This window comes from Pseudorca crassidens, chromosome 7 (assembly GCF_039906515.1).
Source record: "Pseudorca crassidens isolate mPseCra1 chromosome 7, mPseCra1.hap1, whole genome shotgun sequence".
Taxonomy (NCBI): domain Eukaryota; kingdom Metazoa; phylum Chordata; class Mammalia; order Artiodactyla; family Delphinidae; genus Pseudorca; species Pseudorca crassidens.
Genome location: NC_090302.1, coordinates 42,446,912 through 42,469,911, shown reverse-complemented (window position 1 = coordinate 42,469,911; position 23,000 = coordinate 42,446,912). Strand labels below are relative to the sequence as shown.

Sequence of the window (23,000 nt, the reverse complement as noted above, 5' to 3'; positions counted from 1 at the left end):
TCTGAACACAAGAAGGTAACACAAAAGAATTCATTTACTTTCATTTATATGAAGTTCAAAATACGCAAAATTAATCTACGGTGTTAGAAGTCAAAATAGTACCCTTGGGGAAGAGGACACGGGGTGGTTTTAATAGACATAATGCTAGAACCTTGCACCCCAAAATTTGAAATCACAATTTTAAGTGATGTGGAACATTTATAAAAATTGACCACTTCAATGACAAAAGCAATGTTCTAAACAATAAATGGTGACATTCATGGATGGTAACATTCAATACTGTAAAGTTGAGAAACCAACCTCAAATTTACCTATACATTGATTAAAATTCCAATCAAATTTGTGTTTTGGTATTTGATAGGCTGATCTTAAAATTCAAATGAAAGACTAAAAAACCAAGAATAGCCAAGAAAATTCTGAAGAGCAACAAGGTAGGTAGACTTGATACTCTAGATATCTAAACTGTTGATCTGATAACTTTTATATTGCTACAGGAGTAGTAAATACATCAGTCAAATAGAGGGCCCAGAGAAAAGACCCATGTGTGTAATAAAACTTGACTCACATCTCAAGTGTCATTAATATTGATGGGAAGAAGGACTACCAGATGAGCTAACAAAATAAAAAAAATACATCTGCTTAAAGTCCTTGGAGTGCTAAACAGTAGTGAAGAAATACCAGGTCAGAATTTGGGGAAGGACAAGTCTGGAGAAGTGAGCCCAGGCTTTGGGGCCACTTTCCCATGGAGGTATTTGCTGATTCTGGAGATGGCAGCTGAGAGACCTGAGGGGATGAGGCTCCAGTGAACCACAACTGCTTTGTCCTAGGCTATGCACTGGGAGTGAGGGTATGCCCAAGGAAACAGGCACCTGCAGCTCAGCTCTCTAGCCACCAAAAGGGCTAACATGAAAAAGACTGACAATACCAAGGGTTGGCAAAGATGGGAAGTGACAGGAACTTTCTGACATGGCTGGCAGGACTGTAAATTGGTTCATTCCCTTTGGAAAATACTTTCACCTTATCTATTAAAGTTGAAGATATGTATTCCCTATATGCCCGCAATTCTACTCCTAGGTATATAGCCAACAGAAATGTAAAACCAGGTACATCGAGGGACCTTTACATGAATATTCACGGAAATGTTATTTGTAATATTCCCATACTGTAAATACGTGAAAAGTCTATACTTAGTAAAATGGATAAACAAATTGTGGTATTTTTAGGCAACAGAATACTATATGGCAATGTAAACGAATGAGTTATGTAAAATATATATACCTTACAAACATAACACTGAGCAAAAGAAGCCAGACACCAAGGTTTATATAAATAGCATACTGCTTTTAAAGGTCAAAAAACACACTATTTGATTCCCTTTGTGTAACAGTTAAACACTAGTAAAAACCATAGTGTTCAGGAATGCATAGTTAAGCATTAAAACTAAAGAGAGAAGCAAAGAAGTGATTACCTTACAGAACTGTGGTTACCTGCTGGGGGAGGGGCACTAACAGGGCTTCAGTGGTCTTACAATGGTCTATTTCTTGACAGGGGTTTTGGACGCACAGATGCTTTGTGATAAACCAATGCTCTGCACGTTTTTTGTATCTGTGTACTTTTCATGTATCTTTCATAATTAAAAAGGTAAGAAAACAGCAGTGGAGATGGATGACGGATTTATTATTCAATACATGGTATTGGATCAACTGAACAGAAATATGGCAAGAATATATTAAATCTTTACTTCCTATCACACACAGAGATCAATTACAGGTGTATAAAAAACCTAGGAAAAGCAAAAACCTTGTAAGTTTTAATAGAAAATATGGGATGGATCTTCATATTCTATGGAATAAAATTAATTCCTGAAGAAAATACAATAATACAACCAATAAAGGCAATGAGTGAGCTGACCACATTAAGATGAAAACTGTTCTATAAGATAAAGTGAAAAGACAAACCATACACTAATAAGTTCTATATGTATAACCAGCAAACAGTAATAACCAGACTACTGAAAACTGCGTATGTATCGACTGAAAAAAGAGACAACTCCACTGGGGATTGGGGTGAGGGAGAGAACAGGCAAGGGTAGGAAAAGGTGATCCATATTACAAACAACCTGCCTGGCTGAGATGAAACATGGTAGGGCATAGTCACATAATGGAATGAGACGGTGATCTAAATAAATGAATTAGAGCCATGTGTTGCAACATGAAAAAAATCTCTAAAACAATGTTGAATTAAAAAAAAGGACAAAATGCAAAATAAAATCATTTTACAATAATAAAATTTATAATCATGCATACTATTTAAAATCCAATATTACATATTCCTTATCAACACACACACATATATATATATATATATATATATAGTAAAAACATGAAAAAATATGCTTAGGAATGATAAATGTTAACTTGAGACCAGTGGCTTCTTCTGGGGAGGGAGAGAAAGGAATCAGGGAAGTTTACACAAGGACTTTTATTGTATCTATACCATTTTATTTCTGTGAGAATAAAGATTTAAAGCAAATATGTCAAAAATTTCAAGTTCTCTATAATTTTATAGTCTCCTGTATCACTGAAATAAAAACAAAGGTAAACAAAGTGCACTTCCCTAGCTATTCTCAGTTTTATTCTTACATCAAGCTGTGGGTTTAGACCCCATGTCGCTGGCCCATCACAGACTTTGATACTACGGCACCAACTTACACTGAAGGAAGCTTAAGAAACAGGCCTCGTGATTCTGATATTTGGCTTCCTGGAGGGGAACCATCATGGATATAACTTACTACCTCCTGCAGCATCTCTGTACAAGGTTGAGGAAATAGTCACTTGGATGGCCCAGTACCAGGAGAAGCTAACTTTTTCTTTTTATATAGACACAGTGGATCTTGTAACAGACCATGGTTACTTCCTTTTATTGGTTGCTAAGAGACGCTTGACTAAATCTATGGACTACCACCAGGAAAGGTACCTGATTGCCTGATTTGTATTTTAATTCTTCATCTCACTCTCCAATCCTTACTGTCCTTTCATCCAGATTTTTCAGGTGATTTATTTTATCCTACTGTGTGTATATGATTATGTACACACACACACACACACACACACACACGGAGGCATATAATATAAAGAAAAATCTGATAGATTTCTATTATATTAAAATTTAAAACTTCTATAGATCAAAAGGCACCATTAAGAGAATAAATGGCAAGCTACAAAGTGGAAGAAGATGTTTGCAGTACACATGACAAAAGGTTTACATCCAAGAGTGTAAGGAACTCCCACAAATCAGTAAAAAAAAAAAGATGGAAAATTCAAAAGAAAAATGGACAAAGTTGGTAAACAGCAGAGCTAAAGTTCCAGCCTGAAGTCTTACTTCATTTTACTTAAAAAAATTATCATTTCACGTATTTGTAATGCCATCACCTAGCAACAATGACCATCACGCTTTACACTTTGGTCCTGGTAGAAAATCTTCCGTTTTCTTTTTCTTTTTTTTTTTTTTTTTTTTTGGGGGGTGGGTGGGTGTGCTAATAACTTTCCCTATAGTAAGTGTATATATGTAATTTGTTGTGATTACAGAAATCAGATTATACCAAATATACTACTTTGCAATCTTTTTCATATAATTCATCTTCAAAGAAAAAAACTATTGCATAGATTACACTAATATGGGTTCCATATAGTCTTTAAAAGATTTCCAATATACATTCACACAAAAGGTGTCCCTGTGTGTCTGCTTCCCCACACGCTTACCAGCACTAAGTGCAGGTCTCTGGTTCAGACTCATAAATGGTGATCAGAATACCTCCTTCTGGCTTCCTTCAAGCATTGAGAACAAAGCAATTAAGGAGGAGTAAAATAATGAGCAAACAGAAATGCCAGCTAATGAAAAGGGTGTGGAAAGGAGTTTAGAAAAGAAACAGTGGCTGAAAATGAACAAAGGAATGAGGAAATGGGAAAGGGGTTAAATAAAAAAAAAGTAGGGCGCCTTTCAGGAATCTTCTTGTTAATCAGGCCATGACTCTGAGTCGTATACTAAAGACTGAGGGGCAAGATGTAGCTTCTGATTTCATAATTTGATTAAGAGTCGATAAAGGAGGGCTAGAACCAATCCCATTGAGACCGGATATCTTAACCTAAGCTCGCTCTTTTGGAGTTCAAATTTCTTCTCCTCAATTTTTAGTCAGTTTCCTCCCCCTAGAGCTGAATTTTATCTGGAGAAAAAATTCCCAAACTTCACTTGAAGTTTTTAGAGCAGAACAAAGTACATGTTTCACACTTTTAAAGAAAATGTTCAGACTCTGGTTGCAGCTGAATAACTTCAAAATGGCTTCATTTTAAAACTTAGTAGAGGAGAAATATCTGAAGGAAATGCATATTTTAGATTATTTGTTTTAATCTAGTTTAATTGCTGGTAAAGGATCTCTGGCTGGTCTCATGTGAGTATAACAAGAGGTTAGAGGTGGAGAAGAGGGGTTGAACTCCTGCAGGGTCAGGATTTTCATTCTACCTCTATGTTCTTGGCCACCTTTAACAGTTCCTCTTGCTTTTCCTCTCAGTTTATCCCTATCTTCTGGAAGACACTGTGAAGCAGGGGAAAGAAAGCTGGTCTAGAAGGGGAGGAATGGGGGCCCTGAGTGACCTGGGCCATGGGCCTTAATCTCTCCATTCTTGTATCCTCAGCAAACCTGATCTCACTTCACGGGAGGTCAGCTGGTGAGATTCAAATAAGTAATGGTTTAAGCAAGTTTTGAATAGGCATAAAGCGCTAAGGTATTATAAATGTCTACTCTCTCCTTTTACTATTCTTTTTTAAATCAATTGAGCAACTCCAAGAATCAGATTTGAAGGATAAATGTTTATGGGAATCCATCCTGGTTCAAAGGAGGACCTGGGGTACAGGGAACTATCTCGATATTTTAATAAAACTAACACCTAATTGGTTGTGACCATTTCAAAAGAATTAAGGTAAGTTAGAAGCATACATTCAAAAAGGAAGCATCGGAGAAAAGGGGCCTAAGTCTTTGGGATTCTATAAAAAGCTTGGTCTGTAAGACAGTCCCTGAGTCAATATATGAGAAACAAGTTTGTATTAGTGCTCAGATACTCATGTAACAGAGAACCACAAAAAACAAGGACTAAAAAAGACAGAATCTGGATACACACTGATGAGCTGAAACATGTTATGTGAATGCCTTATTGTGTGCTCTGGCTCTCAGGGGTACTGAAATAATGTACGCGTGAAAGAATTACAGCAGAGTAACTGGCTCCGTTCTGGTGTGCTATCAAAGGGAAACCAAGACAGCACTGAAGGAATATGTAAATCAACACAGCTCTACAACCCTGATTATGCTCACCCACTACCTGATAACATATTTCCTTCTTTGGAGGAAAAAAAAGAAAGAAAGAAATTCATTCCCCAAACTCTTGGGAGGCTGAGAATCTAGACAGACAAAAGCACATCTACATAAAAATTTTCAGGATTAATACATAATAAAAGCCAAAGCAATAATCTAAAATAAAATACTTCCCTTAGCTGCTTTTGCTTGTGGTCTGCAATGTATTTTCCACAGTTCCCCAAGATAAAAGGGAGATTGTCAGTATCCATTTCCAGGTTTTTCTCACGAATATATATCAAGGGAAGTACAACAAAGTCTGCTTTGGATTAAAGTTATGAACATCAGATTTCAAAACCAAGAACAAAATGTTTTAGGAGTCTATTCCAGCTGTGTCTCACCAAATCCTGAAAATGTGGGGAAAGTAGAATTCTATAGTTCTGAGTTTTTTTTAATGATTTAAGAAAGTAGAGAGGCAATGACATTTTCATATATTACTATAACAGGAAAAGGAAAAAGAATAATGGACTACATCCTGACATTAAAAAATACTTTTGACAGTGTTTCCTAATTACCAACAGTGATGACTATGGCTACCATGGATGAAGAAATTAATGAGCAGTATTTTTTTCTTATTATGTTTAAGATCATCTCCAATACTACCATCAGGCTTGAGTGATATCTGCCTGATATCTGAAAAGAACACCATAAAATTACAAGGTAGGCTTTAAAAATATTCACAAGTGGTTAGAGAGTCCTAATGAACAATAACAGAGTTGTTTTAATTTGTAGCATAAGGCATCACCACAGGAATCAAAGAAACTGATGTATTTTTAGATGTGTGTACTGCTTATACATTGAATGGCGAGTTACTGTGGAAACTTTCATTCTGTGGAAACTTTAACTGGCTTTATGTGCTAGAATTAGCTGATGAGTTGCAAATTTTAAAGTGGTAAACTGATTAGCATTAAATCACAAAATATATTTCTTTATAAACAGAATGCATTTATCTCACATAAAATGTGTATTGATAAACACTTGTTTTCCTCTAGCTATGTGTAAACAGTGACATAAGAAATAAAATTATGCATGCGTCTTACATCTTCTGTGCAGTTGAAAATGTCTTAAATTTTATTTCACTGGACAGCAAACTAAAGAAAAGAAATGATGACCTTTATAACTAAGGCCTTCCTTCTCTCGGACTCTCTATTTTGACAAAAGCATCCCTCTTTTATGAGGTCGTTTACGACAATGTTGATTTTTTTTTTCCATTTCTGTATCTCTTTAGATACCCTGGTATCCAGCACATAGTAGATGAGTGCTCAAAATATTTTTTGTCTTGATTCAACATTCAAAGAAATAAAAAATGTTGTCATATGCTTCCAAGATATGTAGTATGTTTAAAATACTATACCCAAAGATTATGGAACAACTAACAGATATAAAAATAAAAATACATATAGAGATGTCATAGCTCAAATTCTGATGGTAACTGCTTAACTCAAAGTGTGATAACTGATTCTCACATATCTTAGCATGCTTTTCAGGCACTTTGCATTACGGCTACAGAGGGCAAATGGCTGATAAACCTCATTGTTAAAAAGAAGTCCCTTAAATAGCAAGATATACATGAACAACAACAAAAAGAACTTCTTTGATTGGTTCAAAAGCCCATACACTTGTAACCCAGGAAACATTTGAAATGCATGAATAGGTAACTCAGCTCTATATGGGATATTGGTTCATAACTCTTCATCAACCCTACGTACAAAAAAAATGCTATGTAGGACTTGATATGTATTTTAAGAGATATTAATACCTGCAGAAAAATAAAATATTTAAAAGGACCAAAGAAGCCAGAATTCTTATGTACCAAAACAACTGTACAAAATTAGAAGTACATTTTAATATGCCAGATCTTATTTTAATCAGCTATTGGGGATACTCACTTCCTTCTCTTTATTTTCTACCCTATTAGGAGGAAATTTAATATCTACTATTGGCATGTCAGTCTGCAAACTCTGCCTCTAACAGTATAACGATGGTGTCTTCTCCATTGTCCCAATACACACCGAACTCCAGATCAAAGTCACGGTTTTCTGTGCCCCTTAATTATCCTCCACAATCAACTCTGACTCACCATGGAGCCTTTATCGTCCTAAAAATCCATATTTATACTTGTTAGAATTTCATGCAATAGGGAGGAGATGACAACACTGAATCAGTTCTCCAGACAGGCATATCAAGGATGCTTTGTCAATCACCCAGTGCTTAGTAGAGACAAAGTTATGCAGTAGCCTATAGAATTCTGTAAGAGCAGAAAGGCCACATCACTAGGACACTTCTTGGCTCCAGAACAAACTGATTTAGAGCCCAGCTGCAAAGTCATTCACATTTGCCAAGAGAGGTTTTGAGTACTCTTTGGGACCCATCCCTCATACGAACAACAATTTAAACAAAATGAAAACAGAACAAAACAGGCTGACTCACTCCAACACTCCCAACTCCATCCTGTAGGAAGAAGGCTATAAAATAATGCGACGATTGGCCTAGGGATTTCCTTGTTATTTTCATTTTCAGAGCCTCCGCGTAGTGTTAAAAGTATCACATAGGGTCCAATTAGACCTGAACACACAAACCTGCTCAAACTTCTTCCTGTTCTGAGTATACCACGTGGTACCACAGGGTTATTTAAAAAATTTCCAAATCAGTAGTTAAGAAAGCAATGAAGTCAGTTTACCCCATACCCTATCATTTATCCGTCCACAGAGCACTCACCTCATTGTCTGACTCGACGAGAACTTGATCGTATTCACTAAGCGCTACTAGAAACATGATAGAGGTGACATTTTCAAAGCAGTGTATCCATTTTCTTCTCTCTGACCTTTGGCCCCCTACATCGACCATTCTGCAAGGTTAATAATATTCATATTAATAGCACATAAAAAAATATCAATATAAATATAGCTTTACTTACAAACTTAGGAACCCTACTCTCTAAAGAGAATGGTCATCAAAACCAATCCAATTAACACTTATTGAACATCTACTAATTTTCTGTTACCTAACAATCAAAGTCAAGACATTCTGGGTAATAACTCATTGCAGTAATTAGAAAGTTACCTGATATACATAAAAATTATAATTTTGTAAAAAAAAAAAAAAAAACCCTGTGCCAAGCCAAGGAAAAAGTCTGTTTTATTTAATCAAGCACAGAAGAGTCAGAAACAAAACGCGTTTTATTTGTGTTCAGCTCTAATGGCAAATACTGACTTCGGTTTCTTTTCCTATAAAATGAGAATGAAGATCCTCATGTATTTCTCAAGGAAGCTACTAGGAATGACTACAAATGCATTTAAAAGATGTAAGATGCTACGTATTTCAACATGGGTGTGTAATGCTTCAACTAACTGCAAACAAAACCTCACTGATCTTCATCAGGAAGGTAAGCTTTTGGGGCTGTTTTTTCTTTCCAGTATTGACTATGATTTGGGACAGTCCAATCATGTTGGGTAACATGGTGCAATTAGCCTTATGCACAAGTCAACTTGCTAAACTGCTAGAAGTGGTATGTATAAAAACATCAAGATGCTATAAGAGGCCACCATTTGAACTATACCGAGGACTTGTTTTTACACATCAATTCTGTGCTCAGGAATCAACACTGGCATCAATTAATTTGAGTGCTAGTGTATACAGAAAATATCTAGCAGAACTTGGTAATGAATCCAAGTTTCTTCAAATTGCTGAATCCATAACTTGACTAAAATGTGCACAATGTTTACAAGATAAAATATTTTCAGAAAATGGGAGTTTTAGGTATAAGAGTTTGAGAGTAGGGCTCTTTAAGTGTTTGTTGAAAACTGCAGTTGTTCCTGGTATTTTCCTGCCTCTAAGGATCAAACCTAAACTAAGAAATCAAGAATCTTCCAGTGACTGCTTTGAAAAGTTTCCTATGAAACATATCTGAGGGGCAAAACAATGGATCCAGGGAGACCTATGAACTACAGACATTTTCAAAACTAGAAGTCTTAGGTCTTTAGAAATATTAAAATGCTAGCTCTTCTCTGATGTCAAGTCAATAATATGCTCATTTATATAAAATCCTCATTCCATGAAATCCTGTCATGCTAAACCCTATAAGATGTTTTTGATGGTAGCAAGAAATTATTCTCCTAAGTCATTACTTTTACTGAAGTGCCAAAGAATGTCCTTTAAAAGCTAGTGCCCAAAATGTAGGGAAAATCCCAAGATGTAACAGTAACCTGGTTTCAGATTTCAGTAATCATAAAGCAAAAAGGAGATGAAAATCTCCATGGAATGCTCTATGTTTTCTGAAAATATTCTAACATGGTTATAAGCAGAAGGAAATTTGGTGTCTCAAGTTAAAGATCTCTAAACGCAATGAACTCAAAACTTAATCCAGAATGCTGGAGCTACCAGCATTGGGAGCCTTGGTGATCATCTAATGTAACCATTTTAATGATGAAAAAAACGAGGCTCAGAAATTATTTCCAAAGTGTCACCCTCTTTATGGCTATGTCCATTAGAGTAGCGTAAGGCAGCCAGATGTAACCACAGGTGCGGAGATTGATCAGAATGAAACACACAGTGCTTTGCAGGGAATGATGGCGGGCCTGCCCATCAGGGTCACATGGCAGAGTTACATCACAGGAGTTACATTCATTTCCACTTCACAACCCTGTACTGTACGTAGTTGTCTTAAATGGATGGCTCTCCCAAGGAACTCAACTCTCTGCACACAAAGACATATTCATATGGCCTCATTTCTCCATGTACCATGTGGTTTGTATTCTAACTAAAAGTACGTCTGAGTGACTGTGTAATAAGAGATTAAATGAAAGTACATCAGTCTTGTTTATTTTTTCTCATCTTAAAAAAAATTAGACCACTTCAGCTGAAGTATTACCCAGAAAGAATGGCAGCAGTAAGGGAGAAAGTAATAAACTTTCATTCTATTTTCCTATGTAAATTTAGACTAGGTTAATCAATCCATTTCCAAAACCATGTATTTTAAAATTTTTCAGGCAACTCATTTTAGGAGTACAAAACAGCCCGCATTCTTATTGCTACTGAAAAATTCTACCTTGGTACCAGAGGACCTGGAGGAATCAACATGAAAGCTTCTGACAACCTGTAATTTCTGCTATTAATAGGGTTATAATTTATATCTTTATACAAATGTAAAAATACAGTTTTTACATGTACATGTTTTACATGTAAAAATACAGTTTGTACAATGTACAAACATTGACCTCATAGGTAAAATGATTCCCAACCAGTTTTAGTCTGGACCAATGTTTGAGTAACTTTTAACCATCAGCAAACTATTCACTGATTTCTCAGTGATTTATCTTATTTATCTTATTTTCTGAAATAAGAAACCTGTCCATACACCTTTCCTCTGCTTCCTCTTTCAGGGACACATTATTTCATTTGTGTCTCCAATGATAATAATTGTTATAAAGGTGATACTGTTTTAAAGTCTACACATGGTTTCAATATTCACAGAGTTCACAAAATGTGATCAAGGCAGAAGAGCTGGCAAGTGGATTTTACGGACTCAGGTACTACCTGAAAATGACACTTTGCAAGTCAAAGGGGTACTCGATGATCCCTGTGGTGGGGACTCGAACTCTGAGCACATCTTGTTGCGTAGGCAGGTAGGCAGGGTCGGCAACGCGGTCCAAGTCATTAAGATAGCTGGAGGAAGGAAGACACATGAGAACGTCAGTGACACCATCACACCAGACCTGCTGATGGAAAAGGAAGGACAACAATGAATCCTAAGACAGAAGTGGAGAGAAGGAAGAAAAGTATCAGAAAGTGGTAGAGGAGCTTGGGAAGTGAAAGATACAGTCAACCTTCTGTTAGTCAGAGCAAGGCTGTCCATCTATGGATGACCTGGTTCACAGTATTTCTCTTTTCTTCTCTTACTGTCAAATAGAACCCTGACAGAACGTAAAGGGGGAGAAGAAAAGAATTAAATGAGTCTCCTACCCTCTACTTGTTTAGCAGGTCTGGTGGGTAAGCAAGAGTTTCAAGCAAATAGTTTTTGAATTATTTATACAAATGTTATTTGTATAAACAAACAGATAACAGAGCTACACATAAGGTCAGGATGAATTGTTTTGCCTTTTTACAGAACATCAGAGCCTTTTCCCTTATAAGACAGCAGTATACCATGTCCTAAACTCTGTCCAAAGCCTAAGTCATTCACAATTAATGTGAAGCCACGAGAGTTCTAGTTACTGAGGCAACAATATCGAAGGCCAGATATTCCCAGTGTATAGACTCATCACACCTAAACTTTACATTTATCTGCTTATATGACACTTTTCCATTAAAAAAAAGCTTTTTATTGTGAAATAATTATAGACTCACAAGAAGCTGCAAAAATATTACAGAGAATTCCCCTGTGCCCTTCACCTAATTTCCCCCAATAATAACATCTTATGTGATCATAGAATATTATCAAAACCAGGAATTTGACACTGATCAATACTATTAACTAAACTACAGACCTTACTTGGATTTCACCAATTTTTACACACACACACACACACACATTTTTGGGGGTGTATACGTCTATGAAATTTTATTACATGTAGAGATTCGTGCAATCACCACTGCAATCAGGATACAGAATTGTTCTGTTAGCAAAAAGAAACTTCTGTGTGCTACCCATCCCAATCCTAACCCCTGGCAACCACACATATGTTCTCCATCAGTATAATTTTATCATTTCAAAAGTGTTATATTCCATTCACTTTCCATCCTCTCAAATTGCAAAAATAATTTACAACTTTAAGAATGACATAATTTGATATAACTGATGACAAACAGGTAAAAATGACTGTTCTGCATGGCATCCTCATGATTTCAAAGAGTCACTATGTTCCCTCCATCCCTGGAAGGGATGCAGCACAGATATGATTTCAAAACACACAACTGCAAAGTATATACAGAAAGTAACTAAAGTGTGAATAAGATTTAAAGAAAAGGTAGAACCATTATAGACTTGGAAGAGATTAGATCTTCAACCCCCATATGCCCACAAACAAGAGACAGTGAGTTCTGAGACACGTAACAGGGAATGTCTGGTGTGGAGCGTAACTCAGCAAGAGCACAAACACTCAGGTGACATGACTTACCCAGGATAAAGACTGTCTCGCCCTGCTATTCCTGCCTTAGTACCTAAAAGAGTGCCTGGCAAATAGTACTTAACGATTATTTGCTGAATGGATGGATGATTTCCCATGCTGAGATTTAATTTTAGCATTATTTAAATATCCTTCTTACTAGTGGGGTTTCCATATCAATGATACTGTTAAATTTGAAACTGAGTATTGAAAAAAATTTAAGTCTCTAAGATTCATGGGATCATAAAAGAGTAGAGCTACGTCCGACTTTAACAAAGAAATAAATTACTGCCTTTTTGGAGCTGTATCAATTCTTTAAGACAAAAAAGTACAATATTAGTCTGGAAATTCCTAATACAAAGCAACTATAATTAGTATTCTAGTGGCCTTGTCCCAAACACATCAATGATTCTTTAGCTGGCAATTAGCTCTCTACTGGCTGATAGAAACCAGCCCGGTATCTTTAATTATTGTAAGAGTGGCTGGGGGACAAAAAGAGGGAGAGGCTGGGAGAATATGGGCTTGAGAGGCAGGAAGGAAATGTAAAAAAGGACTGGACTCCAAATTTTAGTGAATATCCTGGCACTGTCTGGGAGGTGCCTGATGGGGTTAACAAGCCCATGTTCTGGGTGTTGGCCTGTATCTCATCCTACAGATAAACCAGCTCATGACTCCATAAATGCAAACTCAACTGGGTACTCTGTATAGATGGAGTTTTTTGATTTATGAGCTCCTTGATTTGAAAAAATCGAAATGAATGTACATTTTGAAATCTGCAAGATCATCATTTATTTAACTACTATATACAAAAATTTAATTCAGAGGAATCAGAGAACTTCCAATTCACATTGGCAAGCTTGTTTTTAAATAGGCTGCCCAGTAAACCATTTCTACTCACTTCACCCAATCCAGAGGTCAGAACAGAAGGTGGCTAAGTCTTGGACACAAGGTGCTACTGTGTTCTTGTGGGAAGAGAAATCGTGGCTTTCTGTTTCTTGATCTCTTTCTTGAAGATGAACTCAACAGACTACTCGTTGCCACTTCATTTTTAAACATGTGTCCTTGCACAGGAAAATTTAAAGAACCAGCACATGAAGTGAGAGAGTCCCTGTCACACTGCACGTGAGAAACTTGCTAGTATCTCTCCAATTCAGAAGGGTGAACCGAGCTCTGGGAAAAACACGATGGAGTAACACAGAATCAGGATATACACCTGCGACTGAAAGCCACTGATACGAGTTTAGAGGCTGTCCTAAAAATACTGTCAGTGGTTTCTCTCTGTGAACGCCGGGCACTACTGAGACATTAGCTGAATATCTGAAGCATTCATACGTGCAATAATATTTCCCCCCTGCATCTTTCTTTTGCTCCTTTTCAATGTAAGCATAGTTCAGAGAGTAACAACGGCAACGTAACAATTAACCTATACTGGGCACTTGCTGCTTGCTAGGCTCTGTTCTGTCTGTTCACTGCCCAGGTTTCAACATATTTCAAGGCAAGGAAATGACCATTAAAGATCCTCATACATTTACAATTTACTGGAAAGTGAACTGCACTTCTTGCTTGACATTCTTGTTGTTTTGTTTTAGGTGGATGGTGGAGAGAAAGGCCCACTTCACTTGGAGTAAAAAAGTTAAACTGATCTAATTTAACAAAAGAAAAAAAAAGGAAAAGAACTGTTATCAAGGTCTGCTAGTTGAAACATACATCATCTAGAACCTGAACCAAACCAAACCAAACCTAGAACACCCCAAGACAAGACTAGAAAAACAAAACAGAACAACAACAAACCCCCCCAATCAAACAAAAGACACACAACCTATTTTCTCCTACAGGAAGGTCTGGGCGGCTCAAAAGCTACCCAAAACTGAAGACCTGTTGCAGATAATTTGAGAAACAAGTAAAACATGCAGGCCACCTAGACTAGCATCTTTCACTGCCAAAGAGAGGCCAGTGTGGAGAGCTTCTGCCTGCGCAAGCACCAACCCCACGTGTCCCCCTCACTCTGGGCTTCAGGACTTGGAGGGACTCACAGCACTTTCTGCATTTCACATTTGCTTAGGGAAAAAAGCCACTCTACTGCCTTAGAAATGGAGTTCTAGCATGATGAGACTAGCATATCCTTACTTGTTGATTCTTGTCATATTCTGAGAAGAGGTAATGATGGAATAATCTCTTAACTGAATTGTACTTTCCACTGAAGCACCTCATATTTGGGGGAAAAAACGCTGGTGGAATATGGAGGGCGGATGGGTTCATGTTGGATTACTCCATTCATTTAACCTTTAACTAAAAAACACTGAGGTCTGAACAATTTATATTGCAAAGTAAATTCAGAAAGTTAATTATAGTTATAATTTGTTTTGTAGGAATGATTCTGAGTGGCTGCTGAGGTCACTCTCAGTGTGCTGCTATGGTGACAGGCACAAGGTACATTTCCAAGGCACTGTATGTATAACAAGTGGCTGGCAGTAGCCCTCTCCTGATGTCAGAGAGAGAGAGCTCCATGGTACACACAGGACTTATTTAACTGTCTAGGAGTGAAGACTTATTTAAGATTGTGCTTGAAAATGGGTGTAGTCAAACTCATCTTACTCCAATCCACTCAAGGGAATTTAATGACTTGTCATTGCTTTGAGACATTCAATAATTGATAACTTCATAATTGACTAAAAAACCCCCAAAAACCTCAACATTTTCCCACAGACATTTGCCCAGTTAGGGTTCTCACACTCCATGGGGTCAAGGACCATGACTCCCTTTGTCCAAGGCTGGTCACCGACACTCAACCAAGGGCCTGGAACACAGCAGATGCTTAACATGGGACCCAAATTAAAACTATTTTATGGAAAACATTGTAGTGGTTAGAGAGGCAGGTTACACCTTCTAGGAGAAAACAACGGAGTGTGGGGGTTGTTAGATACCCATCTTTACATAACTACTTCTCCGGGCTATGACTGGCCTGCATTATGTAAGACCTAAATTCTGAATTCAAATGCCTCTGACGAATATAAAGACAACGCAGAAAGGAAAGGCAGTATCCACTTAATTTCATTTAGTAGATGCGCTTCCTGCTCTTCTTTAGGTCCTGGCCTCAAAATGATATAATTTGTACATCCATTTTATGACTGTCAGTATCAAGCTTTCAGGCCTTGGAATTCCCTCTAATCCAGGGCAAACAGAGGGAGTGGTCCCTTACTAACAAACGATTGTGACACAGTATCTTTAATGGAAGAAACAGGTTTCTGATGGTTTTCAGTGAAATGCAAGACGACAAAAAGACTAGTAAAATTTCCATAATTCCTTTCCTACCATGAAAAAAATGCAGGGTCATCTGAAATTCAACAACCATCTTGATCATGACATTCTGGTAGGTGCTAAGGAAATGAGAATTCCCAGGATATGATCCCTGCCTGCAATGAGTTTACCAACTTGTAGGAAAAAAGGGGGTTATATGAAGAGGAGAAACAGGGGAGTTTATTAGGGAAGGCATGAATGCTTGTATATTTTGGAAAGAGCCATGTTCTGGGAACTTGTTTGAACTGTCTCTAATCCTTGGTGATTATCCACAAAACATCCTTCTCTAGCATGACTGATTTATAAGAAAGACAAGGAAATCATGCCCATTCGTTTATAATTACACCTCGTAACTGCTAAAGTCTTTATACATTTAACTTCAGTATCACATCTGGCTGCAGAAAAAATAAGAACTTCAGAAAAGGGGTATAATCCATTACTTTAAATGATTAAAAATATATGCGATAAGCTTGAATGTCACTAAAACAATATGCTCTAATCAAACTAAATATGGCATTTCTCTTTTGAATGTTTTAAAAAGAGATTTCAATTGTTCCTTAGTTTTTGACAGCAGTTTGTCAGCAACAGATTTGAGTTGACCTTCACATTTAATTTATGCTCCAATCTGACATGTAATGAGAACTTATTTTCTTAGATCTTTTTAGAAGTAAAAAGAAAAAGCCCTACTACCTATGACTGGAAAGGTAATTGAAATCTAAGCCAAGAATAACATAGAAATTAGAAATTCAAGTGGGTTTGCTTTTTTCTTAATGAAGGAAACATGAATAAAATTTAGAGATGACTCAGCAAGTAAACAGTATCATATTACAGCCGGGGTTAAAAAAAATTAATACACGCATTAGGCATACAAGCCTTAGCAATTATACCAAAAGGGTGGAAAGCACCCGTGGGTGATAAGTGGAAAAAGAAATCTCTGTAATTTGTTCTAAATCCAACCAAACATAGACAGATAACTGAATACAGCACCTTGGAGCATTTAATGTAACACACTATGGGGTGTATGCTGGGGTTCTTCAACTCCTGTGTAACAGCCTCTCATCTAGAGGCTGTATTCATCAATATAAGAGAGCTGCAGTTAAAGTCAGATATTAAGATGAAGTTCTGGCACAGAAAATGACTCTGGGTAGAATTTCACAGTTTTTATTATTGAAAAGAAGGTTAGAAAAACTAGGTCGACTTCATTAAAAAAATTAAGAAGACCGTGTAAGAGGAAAAGTCTTGGGGGATGTGAAAGCTAGATCATGCCTGAGATCTTATTTGACACTGTCAAAAGCAGTGGAAGCTAAGGAGAAACTAGAAACTTATAGTTACTGTGTAGTTTCTACGTGACCACAAGGATCCAAAGGAAAAAAAAGAAATTGTCAAAGTGAACTTAAAAAAAAAAAAAAAAGTGAAAGTAACAGTTCTGCAAAACTGCCGTCCTGAGGGGAGAGTCAAGTACAGGTTTTGATGCCAAGACCCAACTAAGTCCCTCCCTCCTCTGGTAGATCCCACTGCTCAGATGAGCCTGGCTGGTAACCTGGTTAGGTGGGTTAGCTGCACGAGATTTCTGATTGCTCATTATACAAACACTTTCATCTCCTTAAGAGCTCGCTCTGTGGAGGGCAAATCAACTTTCCTTTTTCCTCTTTAACACCTGGTACACCACGATCGGAGTTCAAGGGGGTGCAGCATTTACTACAGAGAATTTGTTCATAAGAAACTATTTGTTTTCAGTACAAAATTCCAGGTTTAAAACACGATCACCTAGTGGTAGCAGGGGGGCTACAATCTCACAGTTTATGAAAGCTACTCAGGGAGAATATTCTGTGGGATAAAACAGAAGAGATCATGCATTTAAATTGTCCTTTGCCAATAAACTAAACCAACCCAGAAAATCAGATTTTTTGAAAGTAAATTAAATAGCTCGTAAAAAGATCCTATATCACTGCATCTAGTAAACAGTTTCAGTATCTTATATATGGATAGTTGATCTGAATGTCTACGGTAAAGAGACCACTCGTGTCAAGTGGGGAAGGAGCGGGGCACCTATGTGTGTGTCAGACAGACTCCAGGGCCAGGGCCACGGCCAGGCTTGGGTCAGAGCAAAAGATTCCCAAGTCTGTTGCCCAAAAAACAAATTAACCTTGTAATTAAGAGCAAAAACAAAACAACAACAGGGGGGAGGGATAAATCAGGAGCTTGGGATGAACGTACACACACTACCATATATAAGATAGATAACCAAGAAGGACCTACTGTATAGCACAGGGAACTCTACTCAATGTTCTGTGATAACCCATATGAGAAAAGAATCTAAAACAGAATATATGTATAACTGAATCACTTTGCTGTGCACCTGAAACTAACCCAACACTGTAAATCAACTACACTCCAATAAAATTAAAATATTAAACAACAACAACAAACAACAACAAAACAACAGAAGAGAGTAAGACAGGTCGAGAAGGAAAAGGGAAGGGAGCAAGAGGCCTTTTTCAATTTGCCTGTTTGGCTTTGTTCATTTATTCATCTTTTATATGGTAACTTTCAAAGCTGTTGACTAATTTTGACACAATTTTTATACTTCTAAAACATATCAGAAGCATCAGAAGGCTACTTTTTATTCTAGTCTGCTCATCTTGACTGTAATGACAGTGCTTACTTCAGTTAATTTACACATATTTATTGAAAATCTGTTATATGTTCAATTCAAATCACTGTGTGTGTTGGAGAGGGAGGGGGGCTGGGGCACAGGGAGCTGGTACAAAATACTTAAAATATATATTTTTCCTTTGCCTTTAGGGACATCAGGCTACCTGTGAAGCAAAGATAGCACAGATGAATCAATTAAGAAATAATTAAGTGCCAAACTGTGAGGTGCTAACTATGAATGCATTAAGAAGGGAGAGATGATTATGAACTGCAGTCACTAGAGAACTGTGTAGAAAAGTGGGGGATGAGTTACAGCGTGCAGACTGAATGGGACTGGAACAGGCAGAAGAGGGGAGAAAAGAGAGATGGGAAGAAATCAGCAAAGAAATATAATTTACTTATTCTTTTATTATGTTCCTCATTCATTCAACAACTTTCTCTTAAAGCCTGACTGAAAACTAGGCACTGTGCATAGCACTGGGTGGGAACCACAAAGAAAAAAAAAAAAAAGGTGTGAATCCTGTCCTCAAGGAGCTCGTGCTCTAGCAATGGCAATAAACATGCTATAAAATAACCATTTTACAGCACAGAAAAGATGTGACTCAGAAGAGAGCTCCCAGTGATGGTAGCCAAGAGTCAGCCATGAGCAAAAGGTCGCTGACTACAGCAGGTCTCTCACGGTCATGTCTCCTTAACTTGGATATTGGTTCTATAGGACCAGAACTTTCATTTTAACAAGGATGATCAGGTCTGAGGAGCTGGTCATGTTAAACTAATTATAGACCACAATTCTTTAGATCAAGAAGCCACTGTGTGAATGAAGAAGAACACCAGGGTCAGCCCATAAGAGTTCAAAGAGGGCTTGGCAGGTGGGGAGTGAAAATAAAGGAACGGGCCCGATGGAGAAAGCAAGTGTCCTGGGCTCACTTGAGACTGGAGGTGGGGTTATCTCCTAGACAGGTACGAGTTCTCTTAGGCCTCTTTCAAAAGCCGGTCAGCCCTACCTTTGGTCCCACTGACTGTTAAATCCCATCACACTCTCAACCAGCTGCACCAGGCACTACAATGGGGGCAAAAGCCAAGCCACATGAGACACACTCCTTACTCTCAGAGCCAAATCTACTCAGTCAACATTTCTGGTCATTTATGCCATCTTTAGTACTGGACATTCTGTGCACGGCATTTAGAGGTACTACCAGGGAACACAGTCTAGAGCTCTCTGACGCTCACCTCCTATCTGAAGTTTTGTTGTGCAAAGAGCTATTGATGGAGTACTGCTGAGGGACTGCAGGCCATCTGTTCTCTCAGTTCTCTAAAAATGAATCTCTGGGTTGATTCAGAGCATCCGAGGACTAAGGTAGGCTCTATCTAGATGGCAGACGTGGAAGCAGAGTGCTAGTTGCCTTTTAATATTCAGTCTCCTTCCATGGGAGGGGCTTGCAAGTTTTTTCTTTTCTTTTTTTTGTGAGGTGGGGGTGGTTTGAAATCAGAGAGTAAGTACTTTAGGCTTTGTGGGTCATTCAGTCTGTTGCAATGACTCAACTCTGCCACTGGGCACAAAACCAGCTTTGGGCAACACATAAACAAATAGGCTTGGCTATGTTCCAACCAAACTTAATTTATAAAGACAGGCAGCAGGTTGAGTTGGGCCTGCGGGTTTTCCAATCCTGTTCTATAGTAATAGCGCCCCTGGTTTCATGTGGGTACAATGTCATCCTGAGTAGATTGTGGGAAGGATTGTAAAGAAGAGGTCAAACCACTGAACGTGCAAACATTCTGCCGAAATATGAGCAAGCAGCAAACTGACAGAGTGAAGCGTCTCCCACATCCACTTTGCCCTTCAAGCAGAGTGAATGAATGACGAACAGGGGTCAAGGCAAACCCCTTTCCCTACTACATCTCTGTAATGAAGGTTACAGTGCTTAAGCCTTACCACCTCTAACAGCTCCAAGCATTCTGAAAAAGGAATACTAGAGACCAAGTCTTAGAATCATCAGAGTTCACCGTGGAAGACAAATACAGGGTATGTTTTATTCTTGCAAAAGGTTACTAGGAGAGGGACTTCCCTGGCGGCACAGTGGTTAAGAATCCGCCTGCCAATGCAGGGTACATGGGTTCGAGCCCTGGTCCGGGAAGATCCCACATGTCGCCTAAGCCCCTGCACCACAACAACTGAGTCTGCACTCTAGAGCCCGCAAGCCACAACTACTGAAACCTGCGTGCCTAGAGCCCTTGCTCCGCAACAAAAGAAGCCACCGCAATGAGAAGCCTGCGCACTGCAACGAAGAGTAGCCCCCACTCACCGCACCTAGAGAAAGCCCGTGAGCAGCAACAAAGACCCAATGCAGCCAATAAATAAATAGATAGGTAGATAAAGGTTATTAGGAGATATGGCTCATTAGATAAAAGAAAACAAAAATAGAAGTAAATATGTCACGCGGGTGAATAAAAGGGCCACTCCATGTTATTATTGTCACTCTTTAAAAAAGAGCAAACATACGCAAGATCAATACCCTCTTCTGAGCTCAAGACAGCATTTTTAGTCATTTAACTATGTAGAGAATAATCTCTCTGTTCATTACATTTCCAGGTAAATTTGGGGGGTACCAGGTTTCCTCTTGACTGCATAGGGTAATGGTTTCTCAGATAAAGGCATTCTACTATTAGAGAATCAAAGGATTTCAGAATTAGAAGAGAGTTTAGAGGTTACAGAACAGACACCAGTGTCTGAGGCCAGTGAGACTTACGTAGTCAGAAGCCCCACAGGTGAGGAATGGCAGCCGCAATTCCATTGAAGGCTGGACTTTGACCCAATGGTCTCACCACACAATGTCTCGTCTGCCTCCAAACGCCTGCAGTAGGCTTACACTTCTTTTTTTTTTTTTTTTGCGGTACACAGGCCTCTCACTGTTGTGGCCTCTTGCGTTGCGGAGCACAGGCTCCAGACGCGCAGGCTCAGCGGCCATGGCCCACGGGCCCAGCCGCTCTGCGGCATGTGGGATCCTCCCGCACCAGGGCACGAACCCGTATCCCCTGCATCGGCAGGCGGACTCTCAACCACTGCGCCACCAGGGAAGCCCTACACTTCTTTTTAATAGTCAGATAAAGAGTAAAGTTAGAATGGCTGTGAGAGTTAGAGATAACACACGCTCAGGTTCAAGTACTTGGCTCATGAGTCAGGAACTAATTTTTAGCAAGGTACTTCTTCAAGAAGGATTCAGCCCCAAAGCAGGCCGATATGCTAACCTACCTCTGAAAATTCGCTTTGCATTTAAAATCCAACATTCAAATTCCTTGTGCGTTTTTAAATTAAATTAAAAATTTAAGCATGAAGTTAGAAGTAAACTCCAAATGTGACTTATGCCCAAAAGCCAATTTTCATGTACTTTGGATTCAAGGGCTGTGGAACATGAGGAAATTTCAAGGTGTCCAATCTACTGAAATCCCTGGAGGGGTACTTCAGTAAAGCAAGATTAGGCATTACTTGGTCCCTGAAGGTGAACAAGGATACAGCAGTCTTTTGCCAAAAGCCTGCAGTGTGAGGACTTTTCTCACTATATGCCAAGTTGATTGAGATTTGTGTTCTCTGGCTAATGTCAGGGAGCTTTTGGTACTGTAGGCAGTGAACTCATTTGACCTGACATCTCAGTATATTAAGGCAGGTGGTGAACCCCAGCCAGAAAAAAAAAAACCAAAAACCTACAGCCATCTGTTTATTGTATTCTTTACCTAAAGATATTCAGAGCCCTCAGACTTTTTAAAATCAATAACAAAAAGGGTAATAAGGGAATCTACAAAACTCTCCAGCACCTTAAAATGCTTTTTTAGTCTTTCATTAAATAGAACTGGGAGAATATGCCAAATTAAAGCCAATTGCAAACTTATCCTAAACTGCTTATCCGTCGTCTGGAATTTCCCATCTCCTTGTTTCTACCAGCGCTGCCTGTCCTTTGAGCCATCCGATTGTTTATTATGATCAGCAAGTTGGCTAATCAAAGTAGAAAAACGAAAGCTCAAATCAGTTATTGGCTCTAGTTTGACTCCAGTAAAAAGTTATTCGATGGAGTATGGGAAAAGGGGTTAAGACTGTAGACTAAAATAAATAATATTTCTCAATTCTGTGTGACCTAGAATATCTTCTATGTTGTATGAACGATCGATATACTGTTAAACGTGGCTAAATTTTGTGGACGATAATCAAAACCCTGATGGGTGTGTTTTCCAGTAAATCGGAGCTACCTATAGGCAACGTTAATAAAGATTAATAAATAATTTGTATCTTTCATGGTAAGTGATTTATCTAATCAGAGCTATTTTATCTATTAGTCTATCATCTATATATCTAACAACTGTCAATTATCTCTCTCCCTCTCTCTCTCTCATTCATCCAACCATCCATCTATCCATCCATCCTCTGTAAGGCTGGATTTCACAGTGGTTAAAAACCTGGGCTCTGGAGGCAGCAAATCTGATTTCAGTTCCTACTCCTATCACTTACTAATTGTGTGACCGTGAACAAGTCACTCAACCTCTCTGAGACC

The 23,000-nt window shown here is 38.3% G+C and overlaps 1 protein-coding gene across 1 annotated transcript in view; it reads right to left on the bottom strand.

Annotated features, from left to right (window-relative positions):
* GNAQ (G protein subunit alpha q) overlaps positions 1-23,000 on the bottom strand; it is a 288,945-nt gene that overhangs the window by 60,835 nt on the left and 205,110 nt on the right. The window contains exons 4-5 of the mRNA XM_067744118.1: positions 10,940-11,068; positions 8,123-8,252 (exon numbers count right to left, since the gene is read on the bottom strand). Of these exons, the coding sequence (XP_067600219.1) occupies positions 8,123-8,252; positions 10,940-11,068 (259 nt within the window). The remainder of the gene's footprint in view (positions 1-8,122; positions 8,253-10,939; positions 11,069-23,000) is intronic.